This window comes from Caretta caretta, chromosome 25 (genome assembly GCF_965140235.1).
Source record: "Caretta caretta isolate rCarCar2 chromosome 25, rCarCar1.hap1, whole genome shotgun sequence".
Lineage (NCBI taxonomy): Eukaryota > Metazoa > Chordata > Testudines > Cheloniidae > Caretta > Caretta caretta.
The window spans coordinates 20,210,927-20,237,731 of NC_134230.1; the positions used below are offsets into that span (position 1 = coordinate 20,210,927).

A 26,805-nucleotide genomic window follows, 5' to 3' on the forward strand; every position below is an offset into this window, starting at 1 on the left:
TAATCAGGAGTTTTACACCTAATTTTGTCCTGTTTTTAGAACAGGGACCTGATTTTTTTTTTAAATGTCCTCCTATAATTTTTTCTCATTTAAAACATTTCCAGGAGGCTGTTGATTCAGCTGTTGGGAAGGATAATGACTGGCTCTCAAATAAGATATAAAGTGTGATCACATCTCTTAAACATTTATTTTATTAAAAAGAGAATGTTTTCAAACATTGAAAAATTGCTACTTTTTTAATAAAAACAGAAATAGGCAAAATGCCCATTTGTCTTATTTACATAATACATTACAACATTTCTCAATGTATAAAATTATGTACAATATATAAAAAAAAATCAATCAGTAAAATAGGTTATTTTTTTACAAGACATCAAGCCCTGTACTTCTAGTGTAGATCATGGCAGACAAGAATATTATTGCACCAATGAAACAAATAGTCTAACAATCAGAGTGTTTCTCTTAGCCATGCCTTCAACTGAAATCTAAAATATCATCGACAGAAACATTCATTTAATCCCATCTAGGGTTGACTTCAGGCAGTTTCCATACAAACATTGTCTTATAAAGCTTATGTATTGGGCAATTACAATCAGAGGTACAGTATTTACAGCTTCTTCTATACAATCTGCATGGAATCTTGTTGAGTTTACCCTTCACAGAAGCTCTATAAATAAACCATATTCTCTTGAGTGAAGTGGACAGTCACACTATTACAGTCCCTTTAAATTCTCTTCAGGAGATGACAGGCTAAACCTCCTTGAGTCAAATTCTTCCTTCCCATCCATGGCTAGAGCTTTGTTGCCTCTAAGTAGTACCAGCTACAGATTTTTGAACGATTCTGCACCTGAGCCGTTAAATAATGTCTGATGTGCAGTACCGAGTCTCTATAGCTACATGTGCCTTTTCATGTGCAGAGCCAGGTGGTCTGACCTGGAGAAAGCCCTGTCACAGAGGTGGCACTGGAAGGGCCGGTGGCCAGTGTGCTTGCGATAGTGACGAGTCAGTTCATCAGAGCGAGCAAACTTCCAGCCGCAGCCTTCCCAGTTACAGTGATAAGGTTTCTCACCTGTTGGGAAAATCAGACAGACCATGACTCAGTGAATTCCTCCCACATAAAGGCAGCTCCCAAACACTAGAAGGGTTGTAAATTCTCTCACTAGATCTCAGCATATTCCTAACATTTATTTTAGCGTAGCATTTTATGTTGGTGCCCAGCACTATAGTATCAAAGTGCCTCCCAGGATAATTAAATTGCAGTAGCCACTCTTCTCCCTTCTCTGGGCAGAGGAAGCTCTCTGCTTGGAGTATGGTTGTGGGTTTGTTTGGGGTTTTTTTTTGGGGGGGGGAGGAAGTGATTGGAGGGCCATTGTTGCAAGTATCACTCGTTGTTATGTTGGAAAAACTTAAGCAAAAACACATGCAGACTGCGCCCAGCCACGACAGGGTTATTAACCTCTCAGACTGTGGTTGGGCATGCATGCATGTAGTTTACAGACTCTGTAGGATTAATGAACTTCTCACACAATTCAGGTTACATTCTGCTCTTAGAACTAATTCTGTGGCCGAGGGTTTCTTAGCATCCATACATGGCAAACCGCGTGGTTGCCCCATATAGCCAAGCATTGTGCTGTATTTACCTGTGTGTGTTCTAAGGTGGGCCTTCAAGTGGGAACTCTTGGTATAGGTTTTCCCACAGCCTGCATAGGTGCATGTGTGTGTGGCTGTCCTCTTCCTGGGCCAGGATCGTCGCCCTCTTTTGGGCTTGGAATCCATCAGCTCCAAGGGAGAGGAAGGAGGAGTTAGTATGCCTCTTGGAGCTGAGGGTTGCAAGGGCAGGCTGTCCTCAAACAAGCCAAACTGAGAGGCACTCTGGTACTGGAAGTGGGTCTGGTGATGGTGGAAGCCTGTGGCAGAGTGATAGCTTTGTTGGAATGACATTGACGAGGGGCAGATCATCTGTGTTTGGCAGTCAGTCACCATGAGGTCATCAGGGCTCAGAGGGGGTGTCTCTGTGCCAGGGATCTGGGGTGAGCTGGCCATCCTGGGCTGCTCGTAGGCCATCATGCAGGTTGCATTGCCTTCTTGCTTGATCTTAGGGCATGTCTGAGGGACGAGGCCCATGACAGGCCCATAACTGTCCATGTCAGGTTCTGGCTTAATGTTGTCCACAAAGTGTGGGCTCCCAAAGCTGGATGTCACAAAGAATCGTCCCTGGACATGACTGGGGAGGCAGAAGTTTGGGTCCATTTCAGATCTGATCATCTCTGACATGAGGCTGGAGTTGTAAGGAGGTGGATTGCTCTGTCCCAGGGAACTGTAGCATCCAGAAGATGGATTTGTCTGGTAGAAGCTGCTAGGCTCTGTCTGTGCTGAGGGATAGTCCCCACTAGGTGAGTTCTGGCTGAAGCTGTCGTTGCCCATGGAAAGGATAAAATCCAAAACATTGTTGAGATCTTCATCCTCTTTGCGAGGGGAGAGGCTGCCCAGTCCTGGCCTCAGTTCTGGCATGGTGCAGCTGTTGGCAGGGGCCTTGTCCTCCTGGTCACATTTCCATCTCTGAGAAAGAAAAGCAGAGAATATTAGAGCTCAGGGGAGAGGATCCACGAATCTCTGCTAATGGACAGGGTTAACCCATCTGCTCCAGGGCTAGCGTTTACTCCCAATCAGTGTTACTCAAAATGCTATAATGCCCCAGCACTTCATGGGGCATTCCCCCTGCACATACTCCCCACCCCTAGCACTGCACACACATGCTGACACTCCACAGCATTTCCCACCCAAGCCTTTGCAGGAGTCAGGTCATTACTATCCAGCTGTCCCTTTGCAGGAGCAGTGGGTAGCTGCATCCCTCTGGACCTCCCCGGCCAGAGGAGTTTGGGGCTGGGGGAAAAGGGCGTCTGGCACGTCAGGACGCGGGCCCCCGGCCGGCCCGCCCAGGCGCTTCGCGGACACTCACTTCGTGGAAAGTTTTCTCCCTGCAGGGGCTGGCGAAGGTGGCGAACGAGGGCAGGATCGTGTCGCTCAGCGCCATAGTGCGTCCCGGCTCGGCTGCTCCGGGGCGATGGCTGGAGGGGCTGCGAGCTGGCGGCTCCCGGGCCCTCCCTGCCTTATAGCCCGGGCCGCCAGAGCCCTCAAGCCAATTGCAGGGAGCGGAGGAAACGCGTCCCGGACGGGGCGGGAGGGAACGAGCCAGGCGCAACCTAAATTTAGCCCCGCTATAAAAGGAGGCAGCGGCGGCTGCTGCAGCTGCAGCTCTAGCCTGAGCAGGGCGGAGCGGCCGGCCGGCCCCCGGCCCCCGGGTCCCCCCGGCCCCCGCCCCCGGGTCCCCCCGTCTCCCGTCCCCCGGGTCCCCCCGTCCCTCCACCTGGGCTGCCGCTGATCAGCCCCGGGGCCCCTAGAGTGCTAGTGAAACGGGACCCGAGTTTCCCCGGTACAGCTCCCCTCTCTGCACCGGGGCCACCCCGGGGGGGTCAGGGCTTCCCGTGGGGCAAGAGTGGTGGGGGTTCGTGGTTTCCCGTGGGGGGGAGGGGGGTTCGTGGTTTCCCGCGGGGCAGACGCGGGGGGGCGGGGGGTTCATGGTTTCCCGTGGGGCAGGAGCGGGAGGGGCGGTTTAAGGGTTTCGCGTGGGGCAGGAGCGGGGGGGGGGCGGTTCAGGGTCTCCCGTGCGGAAGGAGCGGGGGGGAGGGGGGTTCGTGGTTTCCCGTGGGGCAGGAGCGGGAGGGGCGGTTTAAGGGTTTCGCGTGGGGCAGGAGCGGGGGGGGGGGGGGGCGGTTCAGGGTCTCCCGTGCGGAAGGAGCGGGGGGGAGGGGGGTTCATGGTTTCCCGTGGGGCAGGAGCGGGAGGGGCGGTTTAAGGGTTTCCCGCGGGGCAGGAGCGCTGTGGCCAGCAGTGTCCTTTCTTTACCGCTAACGATGCAATCATGTCTAGTTTCTTATTTCTCAGCCGGGCTGCGGCCTGGGACTAGGGACAAGTCTTGCTTGGGTGTAAACCGTCCCCAGCCAGGAGGGTCTCCCTCCGGGGGAAATGCTCAGGCACTTCCCAGGGCTGGGAAGCCGCACGGGCCCCATAAGTCCCTGAGGTCCAAGCTGCACCAGCTACAGTGTCCATCCCCGCTGGGGCAGAGCAGGGGGCTCCCCGCAGCGTATTGGCCTGTCTTGTTTGAAACAAGCATGCAGTTTACTGGGCACCCAAGCCGGACTTTGCCATAGTCCAATGCATGGCATGCCCCCTACCTTGTTATCAATGCACGCTGCTGTTTAATCTGCACCAAAGGAGGTTTAGGTAAATTAGGGAAAACTTTTTAACAATCAGGATAGTTAGGTGCTGCAGTAGGTTATCAAAGGAGTTGTGGAATCTTAATGGGAGGTTTTTGAGAACAGGTTGGACAAAGATCTGTCAGGGATGGTCTAGGTAAAACTTGGTCTTGACTCAGCATGGGGTAGATTCTCTGGAGCTCCCATCCAGCCCTGCATATCTATGAGTGCTGCTCTTGGAGCTGGCCCTCAGCCTCCAAACATAAGGTATGTGCTCCAGGTCTCATCTGTGACTCTACTGACGCCCTAGTTTTCCAGGTGTTTGGAGGTACACCTGACAGCTATGTAAGAGAAGAATCATACCATAGGGTTTCAGCTGGAATGTTGTCTTTGTGGGATTTTGCTCTGAAATTGTCTAAAAATTAACAATGTAATTGATTATTATTGTTCGTTACTTATATTGCAATAATGTATAGAGGTCTCAGTCAGGACTGAGGACCACTGTACTTGATGCTGTATGAACACTTGGTCCTGGTTCAAAAGAACTCACAATTTAGACCATCGATTTGCAAAGGGTGGGTGAAGATGGAGGGTGGGGAGGGAAACCCAATATATACACAATTGATATATACAGTTTTTAGACGTGTCTGCACCATGGGGTCTACAGCGCCATTGCTATGCCAGCATAAACCCACAGTGTAGATTCAGCCTAGATCAACTGAAGGGTTTTGTTTTGTTTTGGGAGAAAGGGGTTTTTGTTGCTGTAGGTAAACTACCTTCCCAAGTAATGGTAGCTAGGTTGACAAAACTATTCTCCATCAATATAGTTGTATCTCCACCAAGGGTTAGATTACCATAGATACATCGCTGAGAGGTATGGATTTTTCGCTTAAATTTTAAGTGTAGACCAGGCCTAAATGTATAAATATATATCCCCTCAACTCAGAGCTGAACAGTCATGTATTAGCAGTTTATTGTGGACATCACAGGAGAGCTGGGTCTTGAGAGGGGACATGAAGGAGGAGACAGTAGTGGCCTTATATCCATCTCAGGGAGGGCACCGCGTGGAAGGAGCAGAGATGTTTGTGTGAAGCTAGCGAAGGGTCAATCAGAGCAACTGAGTAGAGTAGGTGGGGTGGTTTAGTAAAATACAGGGGTGCATAGAGGAGGCAGAGCTGTGAAAGGCTTTGAATGTGAGGACATGAAACTTGATCCTGATATGGAGAAAAAGAAGGAGGCAGTGGAGCGATTAAAAGAGGAGGGTGATGTGGTCAGAACTACACATGAGAAAGGCCTAATTAACAAACTAGTAAAAAACATGGGAAATTGCTGGAACATTATCTATACTAGGAATACTTCAGTGCCACCACCCATCCAGATGAACAAAAAGCAGTGGGGATTTATTTTGTGCATACTGTCTCTGCAAGGAAAAGAGATAGAGACTTTCTTTACCTTAGTGGAATCTCAGGTCTCCATCTGTTCTTCACTATGCTGTACAAAGATTGCCAAAGCCTAGTGACATTATGAAATAAAATAATCCTAGTAACTTCTGTAGTTTGGCAGATATCACATAAATTTTGGTCTTCACCTTGGCATCCTGATCTGATGCCAGTTTGGCGAAGCTACCTCCCAGTTACCTTTAACTAACACTCCTCAGACTCATGCTGAGGGTCACTGCTGCTTGTCAGTCATCCAAGAACAGGGATCCACGTGGCCAATTCTCAAAGGAGAAGAATGGTGATTTACCCCAGTAACTGTGGTTCTCTGAGATGATGCCCACAGACAGATCCACGCTTCCTGCCCACATTCCCCCTTCTTTGCAATCTAAAGGGATTCCTGAATTAGTGGGGAAAAATTAATGGTGTTTGGGGACAACTCCCCCTTTTATACCCTGAGATCCCTGTAAGAGATGGGGAGCAAGGTAGACTGGCCTCAGGATTCTGAGTTTGTGTGCTGGGGGCTTTAATCTCAGAAGTGTGGGTCCACGTAGGCATCTGTCTCAGGGAAACACAGTAACTGTGGTAATTAACTGATGTTTTTAAATAGCTACAAGTTATTAAAAAAACCAAAATATTGGTTGAATAATTTGTATCTTTACATTTTAATTTAAAAGTTTACAAAATGGCCAGGAGGAGCAGTAAATCTCCTGTGAATGGACTAGAATCAATGCACTTGAATGCATGGTAACAAAGTACACAAAGATGTATGACTCACTGCAATGTAATGTAATTTTTAAATGCAAACTCTTTTCCTCTAATAAAATATTTGTAAGTGCACACTATGTATATATGGTGATATGAGTCAGCCAAGAAAGTGTCTTCTGTTGAATTCTGAATGAATGCGTATGTTCCCTGGATAACATGCCGAGTGTCTGTGTCAGTTTATATTCTTGTGATTTCAGCAACTGCTACAAAAAATATTTTGTTTCTAGGGTAGACAACTGTAAGTGTAAGTTTAATGACAAAGTTCTAGTCAGATTCTGTTTTCCATTATGTGCTGGAAGCACATATGAATATGCAACTCCATAGTCACTCTGTGTCACCTAAAGTATGTTGTGTTTTCTTCTTTGAATAAAAGAAACATTAAGTGGATGCTGAAGATGAAAGCCAAGTACATGAAATAATCAGCTCTCCGCCTTCAGTTTCTCTTTGTCCTCAGTAGAGCCATTAAGCTAAAAAATTTCAGTATATTGAACTCCATGAGTTGAATGTGAACAGAGTTTACTTACGTTGTGAGTCACTAGTTACGTGCGATTAGGGTGATCAGATGTCCTGATTTTATCGGGATAGCCGCAATTTTTGGGTCTTTTTCTTATATAGGCTCCTATTACCCCCCACCCCGTTCCGATTTTTCACACTTGCTGTCTGGTCACTCTATGTGCGACCCTTGTAACAGTTTGCCACAATCTTCCTCTGGCTTCATTATCATTGTGTTGAAACTGCTTCGTTTCTCACCCTATGGAAGTCTTTTTAATAAATATCCAAAACCAGATTACACTGATTTAATTTACACGAGTGTAATTTTGGAATAATGCCACTGAAGCCAGTGGAGTTACACTAATGTGTAAAAAGCAAGGTATCTGAAATTAAAAGGAAATTATTGCAAAGTGTATTCTTTAATCTGCTGTGAGTAGAATGCTTAATGGGTGAGATTTGGGAGGTCTTCAGCTAGAATAGGACACAAGATACTCCAGTTTGAAAACTGCATATTATGTTGGCAAGGTTGGTTTTCTATAATTTATTGCTGATCTCTGTTGGTCTTTTTATATCAAAGGGAACCAATAACCAACTTTTTAATAGACTGTAATTAGGACCCTAAACTTTAATGAATGGGTCACACCTAGTGCTATATAAAGGGAATGCAGCAATACAGAAAGGCTGCAATGGGATCTGTTGCTGATTGTACCTGGGTCAGCAGCAGGACATGCCTTGTCTATCGAACATTCTGTGTCAGCCCAGAATTCAAACAGGAGCGCTCCTTTCTCACTGGACAGTCCATAGATGGCCTCAGCCTGATGTTCCATGGACTGACATTGGCGTGAGATCAGAATCAGGGCCGTTACCTTTGCATACTATTGTTTGGCTCAAAACTACAGCACCAGCAATATATCTTGACTGTTCACATGTTGCATAAGCAGGAAAGACATGTATTAATGTATCTTTCCCTCAACTATGTACCAAGCAGATATAGATTAATTAATTTGTATTCATAATTTTTTTAAAATTTAACTTAGAATTACACACTGGAATTAGTGCCTGTGGAAGGTGCGAGACTGGCCATGCTAAGACTAAAGTATGTTATCTATCCTGGTAAAGCTCAGGTAATGACTGTGTAAACTTGCCTCCCAATGTCTCTCAGGCATGTCCCAGAGGGACACCTCTTGTCCTTGGGCCAAATTAATCCCCAACATAATTCCATTGATTTCAGTGGAGTAATGTCAGATGCGTTTGACCTTTAATTTGCATTCAGACCTTGCTAAAACAGCCAACAAGGCAGATTTTTTTTCTTTGTGGTCTTTTTGGGCATTGTATATGTTGATACATATTATGTAGGTATGTTGACATGGTGCTCAGATGCTATCATGAAAGGTGTTCAGATGCCACATTATGTGTGCATTATAAATAGGTAACTATTGTTATTATGAGAAGCTGTCATGCGAGGCAACTCAGTGTTTCCACCTCTGTCTGTCAAGTGCCATGTTTCCTACTTCACTGTAGTTTGCTTCTATGAGAGTGGCATCTGTTGGTCTTCTATTTTCCATCTTCCCTAAGTCAAGGACTTATATAAGGGTACTTTTTTGACATTTGTACAACATGCCAATACCACTTCAGCTTTCTTTCTCAAATCACTTTCCTTGCCATCTGTTGGCCAGTTCTTTTAACACATCAGCTTTAGTTATTTTATCCCACTAGTTGACACCAAGTATTTTCTCCAAGCATCTCTGATGGAGTGCATTAGGTTTCCTGTTGTTGGCTTATAACAGTTGCCAAGTTTCAGAAGCATTTACCAGTGTGCGTATCACTAGTAACATTGTGTAACTTTATCTTGGTTCTTGTGTGAATCTCCTGACTTTTCCAAATATTTGCCAGTCTCGAAAAAACTCCACTTGCCTTCCCAATTCTTGCTTTCACTACTTATGAAGTTGTCCATCACCACTGATTGTGCTTTCCAGATATAACATATGTACCATCATTGCTGACTCCTCTTTCAATTGTCATGACTTTACTTTTCTTTTGGCTGATTCTTAATCCTACTTTGGCAGCCTCATGTTTGACACTGATCATGGTCGTTTTCCTGGCATCATCATCTGTATCCAATGTGATCTGAGAAGTCAAGATCTCGAAAATTTCCTCTACTTCACATAACTCCTATATCTTCCTTTGATGTTGCTCTTTGCATCACATAATCTATCACAATGCAGAGAAGGAGTGATAACATGCAACTCTGCCATGCTCCAGTGATGATATCAAGCCAATTGGTCTCTCCACTTTCTGTCCTTACACAGCATTTGAACCTTCATACAGCATCTTGACCAGTGACACTATCTTTCTAGGATGGCCATTTTCTCACAACATCTTTCATAGCGACTCTCTATGAATGCAATCAAAAGCTTTGGTGAAATCTATGAAATTCAAGACTAATTGTCTCTGGTAAGCAAACTCTTTCTCAATCATTTTGTAAAGATGTGCTCTACACGTGATCTTTTAGTCTAAAGCCTGCTTGCTCATTGTGCAATTTTTCATCTGTGACCAGTTTGATTCTGTTCAATAGTATATTGCAGAACACCTTTACAGATACTGAAAGTAATGTTTCTCAACAGTGATCTCACATCAGTTGGTTGCCTTTCTTTGGTAGTTTACAGATCACACCTTTCTTCCAATCCGCTGGGCAGAGTTCTTTCTCCCAAATGATATTGTAAAGTTTATGCATTTCATGTACTATCATATCCTCCCAACCTTGAAGCATTTCAGCAGTGAGTTTACCTTGACAAGGCACTTCGCCATTTTTTAGCTGCTTAATTGTATTACCTATTTCTGCTTCTGACATTTTTAACAGTGAAATGTTTAATTCTTCACCCTCTTCAGATCCATTGGTAGGAATTGTTGGCTCTGGTTGGCTGAGAACTAAATTAAGATGTAGTATCATCTTTTGTTCTGTTTTCACTGTTACCATCTTCCACCTTTTCCTTTGGTGATACCACTGTGAATCTGGAATTGTGTTGGTCATTGTTTACACACATGAAGCAGTTTCTTAGAGTCACATCTCACTGATGCTTCTTCAGCTTATCTTGCTTTTTATTATCATGCCATTTTCTTTTATGGGTCTGACAATTTCTTTATTTCATTATCTTTTTCTACAGACTCTGGTTGCTATCTAGGTAGCTAGCTGGATATTTAACATTTTTAAAAGAAAATGTGAAAAAACACAGGGGCCATGTTGTGCCAATTCATAGATTTTTTTTTTTTAAGGCCAGAAGGGACCATTGTGATCATCTAGCTTGACCTCGTGCATAACACAGGCCATAAATCTTTGATTGATTAATTTCTGCGTCAAGTCCAATAGCTGCCATTGGACTGAGCATGTCTTTTAGAAAAACCTTCAATCTTGAGTAAAAGATTTACAGTGATGGAAAGTCCAACACAACCCTTCATAAACTGTTCCCATGGTTAATTACCCTCACTGTTAAAAATTTGCACCTTATTTCTAGTATGAATTTTTCTAGCTTCAGCTTCCAGCCATTGGATCTTGTTATACATTTATCTGCTAGGTTAAAGAGCTCTCTGTTATCAGAACTCTGTTCCCAGTGTAGGCACTTATAGACTATGATCAAATCACTCCTTAAGCTTTTCTTTGACAAACTAAAATAGATTGAGCTCCATGAGTCATTCACTATAAATGACTTTAAAATCTTTAATCATTCTTGTAGGGTTCTCTGAATCCTTTCCAATTTTTCAACATCTTTCTTGAAGTGTGGATACCGGAACTGGACACATTATTCCAGTAGCAGTTGGACCAGTGCCAAATACAGAGGTAAAATAATCTCTTTACTGCTACTTGGTATTCTCCTGTTTTATACATCCAAGGAATGCATTAGCCCTTTTAGCCACAGCATCACATTGGGAGCTCATGTTCTGATGATTATCCATCATGACCCCAAATCTTTTTCAGAGTCACTGATTCCCAGGATGGAGTCCCCTATCTTGTAAATATGGCCTATATTCTTTGTTCCTAGATGCATGACCTTATAGTTGGCCATATTGAAACACCTATTGTTTGTTTGTGCCAGTTTACCAAATGATCCGGATCCCTCTATATCAGTGACCTGTCCTCTTCATTAATTATCACTCTCCCAATCTCTGTGTCATCTGCAAACTTTATCGGTAATGATTTTATGTTTTATTCTAAATCATATATAAAAATGTTACAAAGTGAAAAGCCATGAACTGATCCCTCTGGGATACCACTAGAAGCACATGCCTGCTGAATTATGTTTCCTTGTTTACAATTATATTTTGAGACCTATCAATTAGCCAGTTTTTAATTCAGCTATGTGCCATGTTGATTTTGTATCATTCTAGTTTCTTAACCATATGTGGTACCAAGTCAAATGCCTTACAGAAGTCTGAGTAAATTACATCAACATGATTACCTTTATCAACCAAATCTGTAATTTAATTAAAAAATCTAGTTTAATTTCACAAAATCTATTTTCCTTAAACCCATGTTGATTGGCATTAATCATATTACTCCCTTTAATTCTTTATTAACTGAGTCCTGTATCAGCTGTTCCATTGTTTTTCCCAGGATTGATGGTCAGCTGACAGGTCTGTAATTACCTGGCTCATCCTGTTTACCTCTTTAAATACTGGAACAACACAAACTTTCTTCCACTCCTCTGGAACTCTTGCCCAATGTTCCAAAACTTACCGAAAATGAGCATTAATGGTCCAGAGAGTACCTCAGCCAGGTTGTGTAAAACTCTTGAATGCAAGTTATCCAGACTAGCTGATTTAAAAATGTCCAATTTTAGTAGCTGCTGTTTAACATCCTCTTTAGTTACTGTTGAAATGGAATGTATTTTATCAGTGGCATCAGAATTGTATGGTATGAATACATCATCTGACTTTTTCCCCAAATACAAAACAGAAATATTTATTGAACACTTTTTCCTTTTCTGCAATATTATTAACAGTGCTACCTTTTCTATCATTTCTGATGGTGGTTTTTGTGCTGTCCATGGAGACCACTGCTAACTCATTTCACAAAGGCTCACAAACATCAACCAGATAGTGGTGGTTACAGACCCAGCCAGGTGACTTCTGTTGATCTAGAAGAAAATGGGACTAGGCTACATTTCCACAAATAGTTCTACCTGTAAAAACAGTATTAAGTTGCCCAGAAATATGCATGAAAAATGTGATCTGGCTGTTAAAGTAGTTTATGGATCTTACTAATCATGAGGAAATTAAATCCTTCATGATGGAAGTTTGCATGAAGGGAAATTAGTTTGTATTTTAAATAATCTGCATTTGATATATTCAGAATTAACATTTTCTTCAGTAACTGATTTCTTATTATTTTGGTTTGGGAGAGTAAGCAGCTATGGATGCAATCTTTAATGTATTTCAAACCAGTCTGTCCATAAAGTTATTTAGGGAGCTTTCACCCCAAAAATACTTATGCCAGTTTATTAGTTACCTGCTTTGCTTAGATATACAGTTTGGTTCCTGTCACCATTCGCCAGCAAATATTTTGAATTCGCATGAGGCTATGTAGCCTGCATTTCATGTTTAGCTGTCAATTAAGGATTAAGAACTCAATTCTGCCTGTTAGTTCATTTTTTTAATCTTATAGAAAAATGGGTGAACCACAGCTTCAGAATTTCTGCAGAGTATCTAAACGCAAATGCCACAAAATGGGAACTTCTGTGAAACCACCGAAATGGTCAGAGGAACAGATCACAATTAGTGACTTTCAAACCTAGCCGAATGCTCTTTTTTGAAATCTGCAATTTGTTAAACATTCAAATGTACAGTGAAGAGTTTGCACCTCATGGGGTTGATAGTAGAGTGGGGCAGAAAGTGCTTGTATCATTTAATTTAAAAAGATAACTTATTCTTTATAAAGATGTATATTACGGTAGCATCCATCTGGATTGGGGCTTCATTAGGCTGGGCACTGCTCAGAGGCAGATAGAGAGACAATCCCTGGCCTGGAAGTTGTATCTGAATTAATGTGATTTTAAAAGAGACACCCCACCCAAAGTGCTGCTATTTGTAAGCATGCCTGGTATCCAACTTGAGGGAGGGAATCAAATGTTCAGTGTGGCAAGAGGGGCTTGATGGTGGGTCATATTGCTAGATGGGGGAATTGGATGCCTGACAGAGCTACCAAGGAGGATGTGACTGGACATGTTTATATGGCACAATGAGTCTCTCTGAAAGTTATGATTCCTAAAGTGAGCTCTGAGTTAAGCAATTTCATTAATCTGGAGAGATGTTAGAGACTTTGGGGAAAAAACATCAGATCTACAAATGTCAGAATTATTGGAATCTCCACAGGAAATGAACCCATTCAATCCCTGTTACATTAATGAGCAGATGCTGCCCAAACTTTCATGTTTACAGATTATGTTTATCTGAATTGTGAGAAAAGTTACAGAATACCTGTGAGAAGACAATGTGAGAAGGAAAGTGACTGTGTCTTTTGTGGCCATTTGGGGCACTAAATAATGCTGAACCGGTATAAAAACTAATGTTTATTTTCCCTGATATCAGCCATGCAACCCAAAGAATAAGGTGTAAACTGTGGTGTATTGAGGACTGAAAGTGTAAACCAGTCGAGTATAGCACTTAACGATTAAAAACAAAACCATCTCTACAGCCCCAGTGTTTTCCTTAAGGGTTTCCCATCTAATTACAGACTAGACCCAAGCCTGCTTAGCTTGTGAGATTTGGTACAGCCAAAGCTCTCATAGAAGCATTGCTGATTATTTTAGTAGACCATTTTGTCAGCATGAAGTTAAACATTTCAAACTTTGCGGCGGGGATGACCTAGCCAAAACTGGAAATAGGAGGTGAAGATGCTTCTTCACTAATGTCCAAAAGTCTTGCTAGTTTCACATTTTTAGCTAAACAGATAGATGCAAGTGTATTATCAAATTATACAGAGATGGAGTTCATGAGGGAAAAACGTATATGGAGTGATAAATATATGTTTAGTTCTCATTTAGAAAATATCATCTTTGTACAGCACCTGTATTATTTATTAGTCATATGTCCTGTGTATCTGGAGCTGAGTAATGGGAAATATTGAAGAAAGAGTTTCACTAACTGTGACACTGTTAATTGGCTGCTGCTGCCTGGAATGACTTTCTCTATTTGAATACATGGAAGTATGAATCAGAGTCTGGTGAATTAACCAGGGAGAGGAAGACAGGGATCTTTACGTTGTAGATTATACTTTACATACAGAGTAGCTGATCTCATTTGTCTTCCTGGAACCTGAAGTTCTGTTCAGACTTAGATAATTAAAGCATCCAAAAACTGCACAGATTTTTCCAATAATACAAATAATTACAGTACTACATAAACTTTTGAAAGTGTAGTAGCATATTTAGGGACGGACTTCTTTCAGATCACTGGTCTCCATTTTTGCAAGTGTCATTTTGTTCCAATTATTTGTGTGCCTCTATTTTAGAACACTTGCATATGTAAATTCCTGGTAAAGTTTGAGATGAAAAATGCCACTTAGTAATTGGTAGAAAGTATTGTCCATTCAGGAACAGAACTCTCAAATTCCCTTCTTTACATATCCCTGAAACTGTACTCCAAGGTGTCCAGGACAAATAATCACAAGAAGCACCGAACCTACTTCTGTTGATGAATTTTAGAAGGGCACTGAGTGCCAATCTTCAGTACAATCCTCGTCAGCCAAAATTATGGATTTATGATATTAGAGTATATCCAGGTACTACTGTAAATAAATACCAGTTCTCCTAGACAATTCTTTTGAAGTCTCTTTAAATATTGCATCCATTTTAAGTAATTAATTTTAAAGGGGCAGACTGATATAATGCAACTTTTAAAATCATGTGGATAACTTTTTATATTTACCATCATGATGGGTGCCAAATAAATACTTGTAATAATAAAAACTAACGTTATGAGTCTGGGATGGCTGTTTTTGCCAGTTATGGCATCATGTGAGTTACAAAGGATGTTTTCAGACCAGAGCTCACTGGAAGGCAGCAGGTTTGTATCAAGTTACTGTAGAGCAAAGGGTGCTTTCATTTGCTAAATACCCAGAATGAATTTGTCTTACATTGCAAGAGAAATCATCCCCTCCAATAAAGAAAAGGAGGATGGAATTGTACACAAAATAAATGCATTGAAAAATGTATACAGTGCTCTGTTTGATAATGCACTAATACTATGCAGCAAAACATGCATTTCAATTACAAATATAGTTGAATATCTACAAATTTAGTATTTTCTCCTGGTAGGTTCCTCAAAGTGAATGAGAAGACAAAAGCTCTGATTCAAGCCAAAGCAACAACTGCAATGTTAGCTGTGATGGTCTAGCACTCACAGGGTTTGTGTCCGCTTTCAGAGGGGACAGAGAGCTTGTGTGATTCAGGCTATTCTTCTCTTTTGCGAATTTCAGATCACAGAAAAACAATACAGTCACTGTCCCATATGGGTTTTTTAATTTCTATGCAAATTTTGGGGTTTAAGAGTTCTACACACAGCCTTATCCTATCCTTACATGCAAAGGTTTTGAAACAAAAGCTAGGGTGCAGCTTTCTGGCAACATGTAAACTATTAAATGCCTGATACGCTGAATTCTTGGGCTTCAGTTCTCCATAGAATTGTTTTCTGTCTCCATTTGCTTAAAAACCACCTGCTCTGTGTAGATGTCAAAGAGTCTCACTCACATGAAATCAGCATGAAGCAGCCAGCCAAGAGGCCGTGGCGTGTATGAGTGAGAGAGGGGATTCTCTGCAGCCTTTATATACCAGAGTTATTTTTAACCACAGCCTCCATGCTTATTACAGTGTTTCCTCTCTCAGACGCTCAGGAAGCCCACTTGGCTCTGTTTCCTGCTAACATGCGGCCCTGGCTCACAAAATCGCTGAGAACAACAGGCCTGAGACTGCTCGGCTCCATTAAAAAAACTGGCAACTTTTCAAGCCCTGACAGAAAACCTTTGAAAGCTCTGGATTCCCTCCAGCTAACGTATGAGGCTCCTAGATCAGTGACAAATTAAACTGAAACAACACAAAATGCTCCTATGTAAATAGCCCTTTTTCTGCATTTACCTTTTTAATAGTTTAAAACATTATTTATAGCTATTTCACTGGATGGAAAAATATTTTGATACTTTACAAAGATGGGTTTCAGGGAAATGTTTTTTTCTTCTAGTTTTCTTGTGACATTCTTCTTAGAATGCAACAGCAACTTTTGCCTTCACTGAAAACCAAACCTGATGACCACTGGGAGCTCTTCGGTTATGGGCCTGTGCCTTGCTCTGTGTTTGTATAACACGGAGCAGAATGGTTGGAGTCTCAGGGTACTACCATAGTATAAGTATTAAATAACAGTAATAATGACCATAACTGGGCTTAGAGCTTCTGATATCCCAAGTTAAGTCAGGGCAGAGATGGGGTGGTTGTATTTAATGGCTTCCTCAGCCCATTAATTTTCCACTCAGCAGTAATTCTTTTCATTTATTTTTTTCTTGTTGACATGTTTTTAATTGCATCCAAAGGAGAATCGTGTTTCCAAAAAATAAAAAGTGAATTAAAAACTCAGAATAGGCATGACCTTAAAGAGTATACAAATGCAGCTTTGTCCTAATGAGACATTTGTCTGATATCATTATTAAATAGTAAAGTGAAGCCTCACTTTGTGTTGGCTGATAATACTTCTTTGGAATTTGTTGACGATCACCCAAAACATTTGAGCTGAGGAATTTTTCATTTATTAAAAAAATGTTTCTTGTAGCTCTTTGCCCTTCTCTAGCGCCCTCTTTGCCTCTGCATGTCACACAAGTGCTTCAGCCAGTACAGAATGTGGCTGCTCTCCCAGTGAGCAGGATAGACCAGCAAGAGCAAATTATGCCTGTGTTCTCACCCTGCACTGACTACCAGCTTATCTTGGTGTGAAGTGTAAGGTTCTGGTTAAAGCCCTAATAGTACAGTTCCCGGTCCAGAATCTCATAGCCCACATCACCTGGCCTCTGGCAGGAATGGTTTAGCTGCCATTCCCAAGGGTAGGACTTACATACTCTGGGAACAGGACATTTGCAGATGAAATTTGCTCCTATTCAAGACATGGCTGAGTCAGAACTTGGCCACTTAGCTTGGAAGTAAGCTGTAGCTCTGTGTTAGAATGGAAACTAGCTGCTGGTTTTGGAATCTGTTGGTATTTCCCCATCACTGGTCTCTGTAGGATAGTTGATTTGGTGTGGCAGGTATGTGAAAAGGAGGCTGTTGTCGAGTGTATGATTCATAATTTGAGGAATTATTTATTTATTTTGTCACTGAATCAAAATTATGTAAAAAGATGCCCAAATGCTATGGTGATAAGCATCTAGGGTGATCAGATGTCCCGATTTTATAAGGACAGTCCCGATTTTTGCATCTTTTTCTTATATAGGGTCCTATTACCCTCCACCCCCGTCCCGATTTTTCACATTTGCTGTCTGGTCACCCTATGAGCATCTTAAAAATGTGGGTAATAACAATAATAATAGATGAAGAGGAAAGTACACATGCTCGAGCCATTTCCATAGCATCGGATGCATTTCTAGACTATCCCATCATTTTGCTAGCTAGGGAAACCTTATCTATAATATATTGATCATAGTGAATAAACTCCACTTATAATATTTTAGTCACTGAGTGCCCGCCTCCACCCTAAGCATTGGAGCGCATGCCTCAGATCAGTGGGTTCACAACAGCAATCTAATCTGCTTGCCCTTTCCTTTTTTCCCAGCTCTGTTGTGACCAGTTGTGCCTGCTGGTCTTGTGTGAGGCCTGTGGACTTCTCTCCCCTTTGTGTCCCTCCACTGAACTGAGCCACGTAGCAGGAAGAAAGTCGCACTCTGATTGTCAGGACAAGCGGGGTAGCTGTTATTGGGATGCAACAGCAGCAATTTTCCTGTCAGGAGGCCAGAAGTAATTAGTTCCGCTGCAAATGTTCTTTTCAGCTGAGGCGTTACACCTGAACTCAGAGTTTTTGCCCAGACAGCCCAGTGCTGAGTTAATCAATATCATTAACTTGAATTAATAATGAAAATCATTACTGTATCAATAATTATGTGATATTAACTTATGGGGCCTGGCTGCCTGGAGCAGGACCTGGGATGAGTAATGATTAATATCTCTCAAATTACCCTCATTTTGAGGGACATCACTCATTTTAGTCCCAAAATTACCTATGTTCCTCACAGAGTTCACATGCCTTCACTTTTATTGTTGAAAAGCTCAGGTGTAACTAAAGAATCATTAAATTGAAATTATAGGAATTAGTCACACTAAAAAGACAAATACCACATTTTGCTTTTCCAGCATGAATAATAATTTTTTTGTGTGTCACTTGTTTTGGGACTTTGTCACACTTTGAGTCTGACATTTGAGCCTTGGCAAGGTCAGAGATATTGCACCATTCTCTTGACACATTAAGAGCTAAAGGGGGAGCAGAATTTGTAAATTAAGGGCTTAATTTTTGACAAATGGCCTCTAATTTTGCAAGTGAAATTTCGCCGTTAGTTGCAGACACAAATGGTAGCTGGCAGGCATAAAACAGAGAGCTGGGTATGTAATGTTAGCATCTGGTCTTACACCTAAAAATGGGGGTACCAAACTTCACCACAAAATTGAGGGCCGTGTTGAGGAATTTAAAAAAAAAATTGTTATTCTTTGAATTACATTTATCACACAGAAGAGCAGCAGTCCAAAAGCAACTTGGTTTTATGCTATTTGGTGTTCACTGTAATGATAAAGTGACTCTCTATAGCTTGGCTTTCTGTGTCATGGCCCATCTTTTTCTGCCCTAGACAGGTGCTAGGTAGCAGCAGCAAAGACAATTGGTTCAGCTATAGTTAGTGTCTGCTGTTTGTACATAGTGGTTTATGTTAGAACTTGAGGGTAGTCTGTCACTTCAAGCATTTTGCTGATGGTTTCAGCAATTGCCCCCTAAACATTGGAGGCAAGGCTCCCTTAGAACTTTCAAAGCTAAGTAATCCTCCTTCAAATATAACTGAAATTATATCTTGCAGCTTCTAAAATAGCTCACATCACTACCACCTCCAAAAACAACCCTGGGACTATGTGGCCTTGTGGTTATGGCTACAGGGTTGTGGTGGTGAAATAGAGATTCAAATCCAGTTGTAGGGAGATAAAAAAGCTTCAAAGAAAGTGAAACTGTTTGTGCCTTGATTATGTGGAAATAATAAAACAATTTTACTTAAACTTGCAAAACAAAATTTGTATCTAAAAATAAATTATGGCATGAGAAGGGTAAGAATCCTATGTCATATCAGGAGAAGTGGATAAAAGCATCAAGTCACTATGAAACCAGAGCACATTCTAATAACTATGTTACACAAGTTTGGAGCATGTTACTCTGAAGTATGTTACATCAATGTGCTCAAAAATCTACATTTTAAGACTCCAAATACTCAGAATCTGGGGCATGTGCCACAATCAGATACTTGAGAGGAACAGCATATTTTAACTTCTTGTATCTGATCTGGTGTGGACTTGGTTACTGCCCCTCCAGACTCACAGAGGTCAAGTGTCTGCACAGGCCCTATAAACAGTGGCCCAATGAGCATTTTTGTAGAACCCTTCTAGTCAGTCTAGGAATAGTATTGACCATCTCTGGAAGGGATGGGGGGAGTGGATATGTGGGGTTGGGGGAGCTGGTGGGAGCAGTAGGGTGGAGTGAAGGGGAGAAAGGCATCCAGGAGGGATAGGAAAAAGAAGCAATAAGGCAATAATACTGGGGAGACATTAAGTGAGGGCTATTAATCAATTAATGAAAGAATAAGCAAATAGACAATAATGAATAAATCAGACAACTAAGTAGCAGATCAATTAGACAAGCTGGTTAAATAATGCATGAGGCTGAAAAGGCCCGAAAGCCTTTACTCTTGACATGTCCAGACCTCTGGTCAACTGTCAGAGAGGTTTTAAAATCTGCCCCACCATCTGATTAGTATAGTCACAGCTTCAAGCACCTCTGCAATTGTTGATGCCACCTATTAACATCTTCTAATAGAACCCTATTGCTGCTCATCCTCCCAATAGCTTTTAACATATTGACACCCTGAAACCCTGAATGATTAATCTCCCAGTCAAAAATAATGGGGGCGGGGGAGAAGGGATGGTGTGCGTGTGTGTGCACACAGCCCCTGCTGTGGGGAGGAGAAAGGGGGAACCGTGGTCTGGGGGATACTTGGAGGGATACACAGACACCCTCGGGGGAAATTGGGGGACCCTAGCATGAGAGGAGGGAAACCACATAAAGCCCCTAGAATGCAGATGAGGTGGGAAATGGGGATGTGATAGATATGGCAATTTGCTGCAACATCTTTGGGAGAGCTTACTGTATTGTCACTGTGGGCCAAGGACTGTATGTAATGCTGGGGGTTGGGGAGGGTGGGGGTGACTACAGCTTCTCCAGGAACTGAGACCTCTGTGTGGGTGGGTGAGCGTTAAAGCAAATTGACTCAGACTGTAACACCTCCAGAGATGTCTCCTCACCCCCCGCACAGAGGTTTGCATATATTGGTTCAAGTTGGAGTCTCCAGGGCCCAACAACCAAAGAAAGGACTTTTGGCTAAATAGCTTTCCGATGCAGCAACCAGACAGGCTCTTCTGTCAAAAGAGAGCCCAAAACCTTCCTGGGAAGGGTGGAAGGATGTTGGCCTACAGAGGCCCCATAAAACTTTTGGGTGATTCTGTGCTTGAGTATGTGTATAAGAACTTTTATTATTTTGTTATAGTTACTCTATAATGCTTTTACCTTAAGAGTAAATGTGTTTGCTTATAAAGAGCAGTGTGGAAACTTGGGTCTGCTGGTCATTACAGCTGTTCAGAGCCTTTGAAGAGTATGCAAAGTGCAGAAGCTGGCCTGTTTAAGCAGTCTGTCTTGCTGGGAATAACACATTGTAATCAGGGATCTGTGCAGCCTGAAAATACCCTGGTCAGGTGAAAAAGCGAGCATCACCTCCACCCAAGAGAAGTGACAGCTGGAGAACCAGAAGCATAAAAGTGGGTGCCCTTGCTGGAGGTGGAAGACTGGGACAGTTGACCTGAACTGTGATGGAGGAAATGGGGAGCATACAGAGCCTCTTAATGGAGGGAAAGTGGGAAAGCGGTGTGCACAGTGTGTCTGGCATAGAAGGAGAATTGGGGACCCCGGGGGTAGGAGGAGGTGAGATTTGGGGGGCACACAGAACCCATGGTGAGGAGTGGGGAATGGAGGAACCTGGTATGAGCAGAGGGGAGAATGGGGCAGGGAGGGTGGCACACAGAACCTCTGGCCGGGCGAAGATTGGGGGAGTTATAGGGAATTTGTGAAATAGAGAAGGATGGGAGCATGGCGCATGGAGAGCTTTAGAGAGGAACAGAGGGACTGGTGGGTGTAATCACCCTGGCCTACACACATTGCAAAGTGTGCACCCCTCTATTTGAATTATGATAACACCTAGATGTGTCAGCTGAGATCTGGTGTACTTGACAATGTAAAAACACATAGTTACAAACAGTCTTTAATATGATACCATACAACAGGCATATCAGTCTGGTATATAGAGGCTCTATAATATACAGATTAGCTGATTTTTCAGATGCTGACAAACATGGCAGGTTAAACTGTTTCTTAAATCTCATCCAGGTTTAGTCCACTTTATGGACTAACACTGGCAGCATTTATAGTGAAGGAAGAACTGGCATTTCCATTGTAGAAATCCAGCAAACATCAAATAGTATAAAGAAAAGGAGTACCTGTGGCACCTTAGAGACTAACCAATTTATTTGAGCATGAGCTTTTGTGAGCTACAGCTCACTTCATCGGATCCATCCGATGAAGTGAGCTGTAGCTCACGAAAGCTCATGCTCAAATAAATTGGTTAGTCTCTAAGGTGCCACAGGTACTCCTTTTCTTTTTGCGAATACAGACTAACACGGCTGTTACTCTGAAGCCTATCAAATAGTATGTCTACTATTTTACCGATAGAAATCAGCCAAATCAAATCAAATCATTCTCTTAGCAAATGGGTTTAATCCTCTACTATATTTATCTGATTTCTAGCATGGTTGATAATGGATCTCTGAGCAAGCATTGTTAGTGATCTGAGGTATAATAATATTTTAATTAAAAAGTTGTACAATAACAGACTCAAAATGTAAACTTAAAAACATTTAAAACTCAAATTACACTGGGTTAAGAACTGGCATTGCATGTGTAATTTTTAACATTCCAGACTCCCTTCATTATAGTTCAAGAAGCCACAGAAATACACTATTACAAGCCAGGAATAGTTCTTCCTTTTATTTGGAAAAAGAATTACAGAGAGAGCTATTGGGAGCTGAAGTTTAGTTCCTAAAGCAGGAGCAGGCTACAATATTTTTATATACAACTGTAACCACAAACTTGCACTCACTCATACATGCCGGACTAAATGGTGCCAGCTGTACAAATACTCAACACTAAGTTAAAACACAGATTCTTTTTTATTTCTGCTTTTCAAGGCTTATTGTGCTATTTTGACTTGCAATACCATTTAAAATCTATATGCATTACACAAAAACCTGTAAACCTACAAATGCAGACTACATTCCTCTGCTGTGCTAGAAGGAAAAAGAAGTTGGGGCTGTTCTGTCCACTGTTAATGGCCAGAATGTTTGCTGCTGTCGCGGAGTTTACTATTGCAAAGCAAATATAGTTTTGCTTTTATCATCTTTTTTTTGCTACTCAGTCTTCAAGTGTAGCATAATTTGTACCTGATTTTTTCAGCAAAATCTCCTGATATAATTAGCTGGTCGGCAAAAGAGCCAACTGCTGCTCCGAATTACGGCCTCGAAACCCCATTGAAACGTATAGGGGAGTTTTGCTTGAGAAAGGAATATGGAATGACACCTTTAATTGTGGCGTGCTTTAAGCTCTTCAGCTAAGCAGTGCTATCCAAGTAAAAAGTATTAGGCTTTATTGTTCTTCACCATGAATAAAAAGGGCTTTGGTCCTTGCTCCGGGGATGATGAAAAACTGGCTTTTGCCCACACCCTGAGAAAAAGCAGATTGTGTCTGATGTAATTATTGTTAAATTAATAGTAATCAATTAAAAAGAAATATCAAGAAAAAAATCCTATTTCTCATCCGCTTTATCAGAAAAAAATAGTGTTTGTTTTACTGAATGTAATAAATGGCCCTTTCCCCCTCTTGTTGCTATAATAGGGGAGCTGATCCTGCTTTGCATCGTTATTCAGTTCTAGACACAAATTCATTCCAAGGTTGAATCTAGGCTTCTGAGGTCTCTGACCTGGGACAGAACACTTTTCACAGTTTTTTAGAAGTTGTTTTGACTATTTTCAGATTGAGCATTGAACCACCATGGAAGTGCATGGATTCAAGATATTTCTGTTGACTGTACAGCTGGAAAAACTGTTTTGATTTTAAAGTATTTTTGGCATGCAATTGAAAGTAAATAAGCAATTTTAGAAACTTAATAGAAAAATGGCTCCTGCAGGTTAGATATGCCAAATAACAAGCCTGGCAGATGGACTAAGAACTCATTATTAAGCTTCAAATGGGAGTAATTTTTTGTGCAAAAGATCAAAAACAAGGGAATGCAGGCTAAAATGTAAGGAACTTGGACAGAACTACTATCTGCAAAGGGAAATATATAAACATATGAAGTGTGTTAGAAGGGAAGGCAGCTGAAGCAGAGTATAGATATGCTCAAGAGATACCTGAATTTGTTCCTGGAGAAGGAGGGAGTTTAGGTAGGGCTGCCACTGCTTTGAATTGTAACCGATGTATGCACCATCACGTCCTTCAGTGCCCCAGGTGTGATGTCACAGTCTCATCCGATCATAGTGCTCTATTGCAATGTAACAACACAGTGTAGAGGGACACAAATATGTTCAGGGATCAACTCCCAGGATGTGGGGTGATCAGTCCTATGAAAATCAGAACTGATCAGATTTTCAGCTTACTGGGGGAGGAGGGGATCTTGGCTTTATGGTTCTGGTGGAAAGTGGCATTAAGATAGGAGCTGTCATGCTGTGTCTGTTCTTTCTCTTGATGATCCATCAGTAAACTATACATTAGTTGTAAGAGCATCAGTTTTGACTATTTAAAGTGTCATTAAAGTGAATGCTTTGTTCACTTCCTGAGCAACTAGATAATCTTTGAAAACTCATGGTGATCGTGGGAGGCCCTGGATGATTGGAAAAAGGCAAATATAGTGCCCATCTTTTAGAAAGGGAAGAAGGAGAACCCGGGGAACTACAGACTGGTCAGCCTCACCTCAGTCTCTGGAAAAATCATGGAGCAGATCCTCCAGGAAAGCATTTTGAAGTACTTGGAGGAGAGGAAGGTGATCAGGAGCAGTCAACATAGATTCACCAAGGGCAAGTCATGCCTCACCAACCTGATTGCCTTCTATGATGAGATAACTGGCTCTGTAGATATGGGGAAAGCGGTGGATGTAATATATCTTGACTTTAGCAAAGCTTTTATTACAGTCTCCCAAAGCATTCCTGCCAGCAAGTTAAAAAACTATGGATTGGATGAATGGACTATAAGGTGGCTAGAAAGCTGGCTAGATTGTCAGGCTCAACGGGTAGTGATTAATGGCTCAATGTCTAGTTGGCAGCCGGTATTAAGCGGAGTGCCCCAGGGGTTGGTCATGGGGGCGGTTTTGTTCAACATCTTTATTAATGATCTGGATGATGGGATAGATTGCACCCTCAGGAAATTTGCAGATGACACTAAGCTGGGGGGAGAGGTAGATACACTGGAGGGTAAGGATAGGGTCCAGAATGACCTAGACAAATTGAAGGATTGGGCCAAAAGAAATCTGGTGAGGTTCAACAGGACAAGTGCAGAGTCCTGCACTTAGGATGGAAGAATCCCATGCATCGCTACAGGCTGGGGACCGACTGGCTAAGCAGCAGGTCTGCAGAAAAGGACCTGGGGATTACAGTGGATGAGAAGCTGGATATGAGTCAGCAGTTTGCCTTTGATGCCAAGAAGGCTAATGGCATACTGGGCTGCATTAGTAGGAGCATTGCCAGCAGATTGAGGGAAGTGATTATTCCCCTCTATTTGGCACTGGTGAGGCCACATCTGGAGTATTGCATCTAGTTTTGGTCCCCCCACCACAGAAAGGATGTGGACAAATTGGAGAGAGTCCAGCGGAGGGCAATGAAAATGATCAGGGGGCTGGGGCACATGACTTACGAGGAGAGGCTGAGGGAACTGGGATTGTTTAATCTGCAGAAGAGAAGAGTAAGGGGGGATTTGGTAGCAGCCTTCAACTACCTGAAGGGCGGTTCCAAAGAGGATGGAGCTCAGTTGTTCTCAGTGGTGGCAGATGACAGAACAAGGAGCAATGGTCTCAAGTTTGCAGTGTGTGAGGTCTAGGTTGGATATTAGGAAACACTATTTCACTAGGAGGGTGGTGAAGCACTAGAATGGGTTCCCTAGGGAGGTGGTGGAATCTCTCCATCCTTAGCGGTTTTTAAGGCCCAGCTTGACAAAGCCCTGGCTAGGATGATTTAGTTGGCTTTGAGCAGGGGATTGGACTAGATGATCTCCTGATGTCTCTTCCAACCCTAATCTTCTATGATTCTATGAATGCACCACTGTTTAGCATTACTGCCATAAGAACATAAGAGTAGCCATACTGGGTCAGACCAATGGTCCAGGGAGCCCAATATCTTGTTTTATGACAGTGGCCAGCACAGGGAAATCATCAGCTGAGCCATACCTTGTTGTTCAGTCTGACCTTCTGGTGATGAGATACTTAGGGACATCCAGAGCATAGGGTTATGTCCCTGACCATCTTGGTTGATAGCCATTAATGGACCTATCCTCCATGAACTTATCTAATTCATTTTTAAACCCTGTTATAATTTTGGCCTTCACAACATCTCCTGGCCTATGCATTGTGTGAAGAAGTACTGCTTTTTGTTTGTTTAAAACCAGTTGCCTATTAATTTAATTGGGTGGCCCCTGATTCTTGTGTAATGGGAAGAGGTAAATACTTCCTTATTCACTTTCTCCATACCATTCATGATTTTACAGACCTCAGTCGTATCCTCCCTCAGTCGTCTCTTTTCCAAGCTGAATAGTTCCAGTCTTTTTAATCTCTCCTCGTATGGAAGCAGTTCCCTTAATATTTTTTGTTGCCCTTCTCTGCACCTTTTCCATCACTAATATACCTTTTTTGAAATGAGGCAACCAGAACTGAAAGGAGTATTCAAGGTGTGGGCGTACTATGGATTTATATAATGTCATTATGATATTTACTGTCTTATTATTTATCCCTTTCCTAATGGTTCCTAACATTTTGTTAGGTTTCAGAGTAACAGCCATGTTAGTCTGTATTCGCAAAAAGAAAAGGAGTACTTGTGGCATCTTAGAGACTAACCAATTTATTTGAGCATAAGCTTTCGTGAGCTACAGCTCACTTCATCGGACCGATGAACTATTTAATCGGACCAATGAAGTGAGCTGTAGCTCACGAAAGCTTATGCTCAAATAAATTGTTTGTCTCTAAGGTGCCACAAGTACACCTTAACATTTTGTTAGTGTTTTTGATTGCAGCTACATATTGAGGAGATGTTTTCAGAGAACTATTCACAATAACTCCAAGATCTCTTTCTTGAGTGGTGACAGCTAATTTAGACCCCCATCACTTTGTATGCATAGTTGGCATTATGTTTTCCAATCTGCATTACTTTGCATTTATCAACACTGAATTTCAGCTGCCATTTTGTTGCCCAATCATGCAGTTTTGTGAGATCCCT

General features: G+C 42.1%; 1 protein-coding gene across 1 annotated transcript; it reads right to left on the reverse strand.

Annotated features, from left to right (window-relative positions):
* Nucleotides 1-158: 158 nt before the first annotated feature.
* Nucleotides 159-3,105, reverse strand: KLF2 (KLF transcription factor 2). Its single transcript, XM_048831175.1, has 3 exons — nt 2,960-3,105; nt 1,641-2,559; nt 159-1,069 (listed from the first exon to the last, which is right to left on the reverse strand). Exons 1-3 carry the CDS (start codon nt 3,032-3,034, stop codon nt 894-896), a joined length of 1,170 nt encoding a protein of 389 aa, XP_048687132.1. The 5' UTR covers nt 3,035-3,105; the 3' UTR covers nt 159-893.
* Nucleotides 3,106-26,805: the final 23,700 nt, after the last annotated feature.

Bases quoted from the DNA above. Each gene is read 5' to 3' on its own strand.
- KLF2 (XM_048831175.1), bottom strand. From the start codon at position 3,034: ATGGCGCTGAGCGACACGATCCTGCCCTCGTTCGCCACCTTCGCCAGC. The intron at 2,560-2,959 runs GTGAGTGTCCGC...TTTCTTTCTCAG, and splicing joins GGGAGAAAACTTTCCACGAA to AGATGGAAATGTGACCAGGA. The intron at 1,070-1,640 runs GTAAATACAGCA...TTTTCCCAACAG, and splicing joins CCACCTTAGAACACACACAG to GTGAGAAACCTTATCACTGT.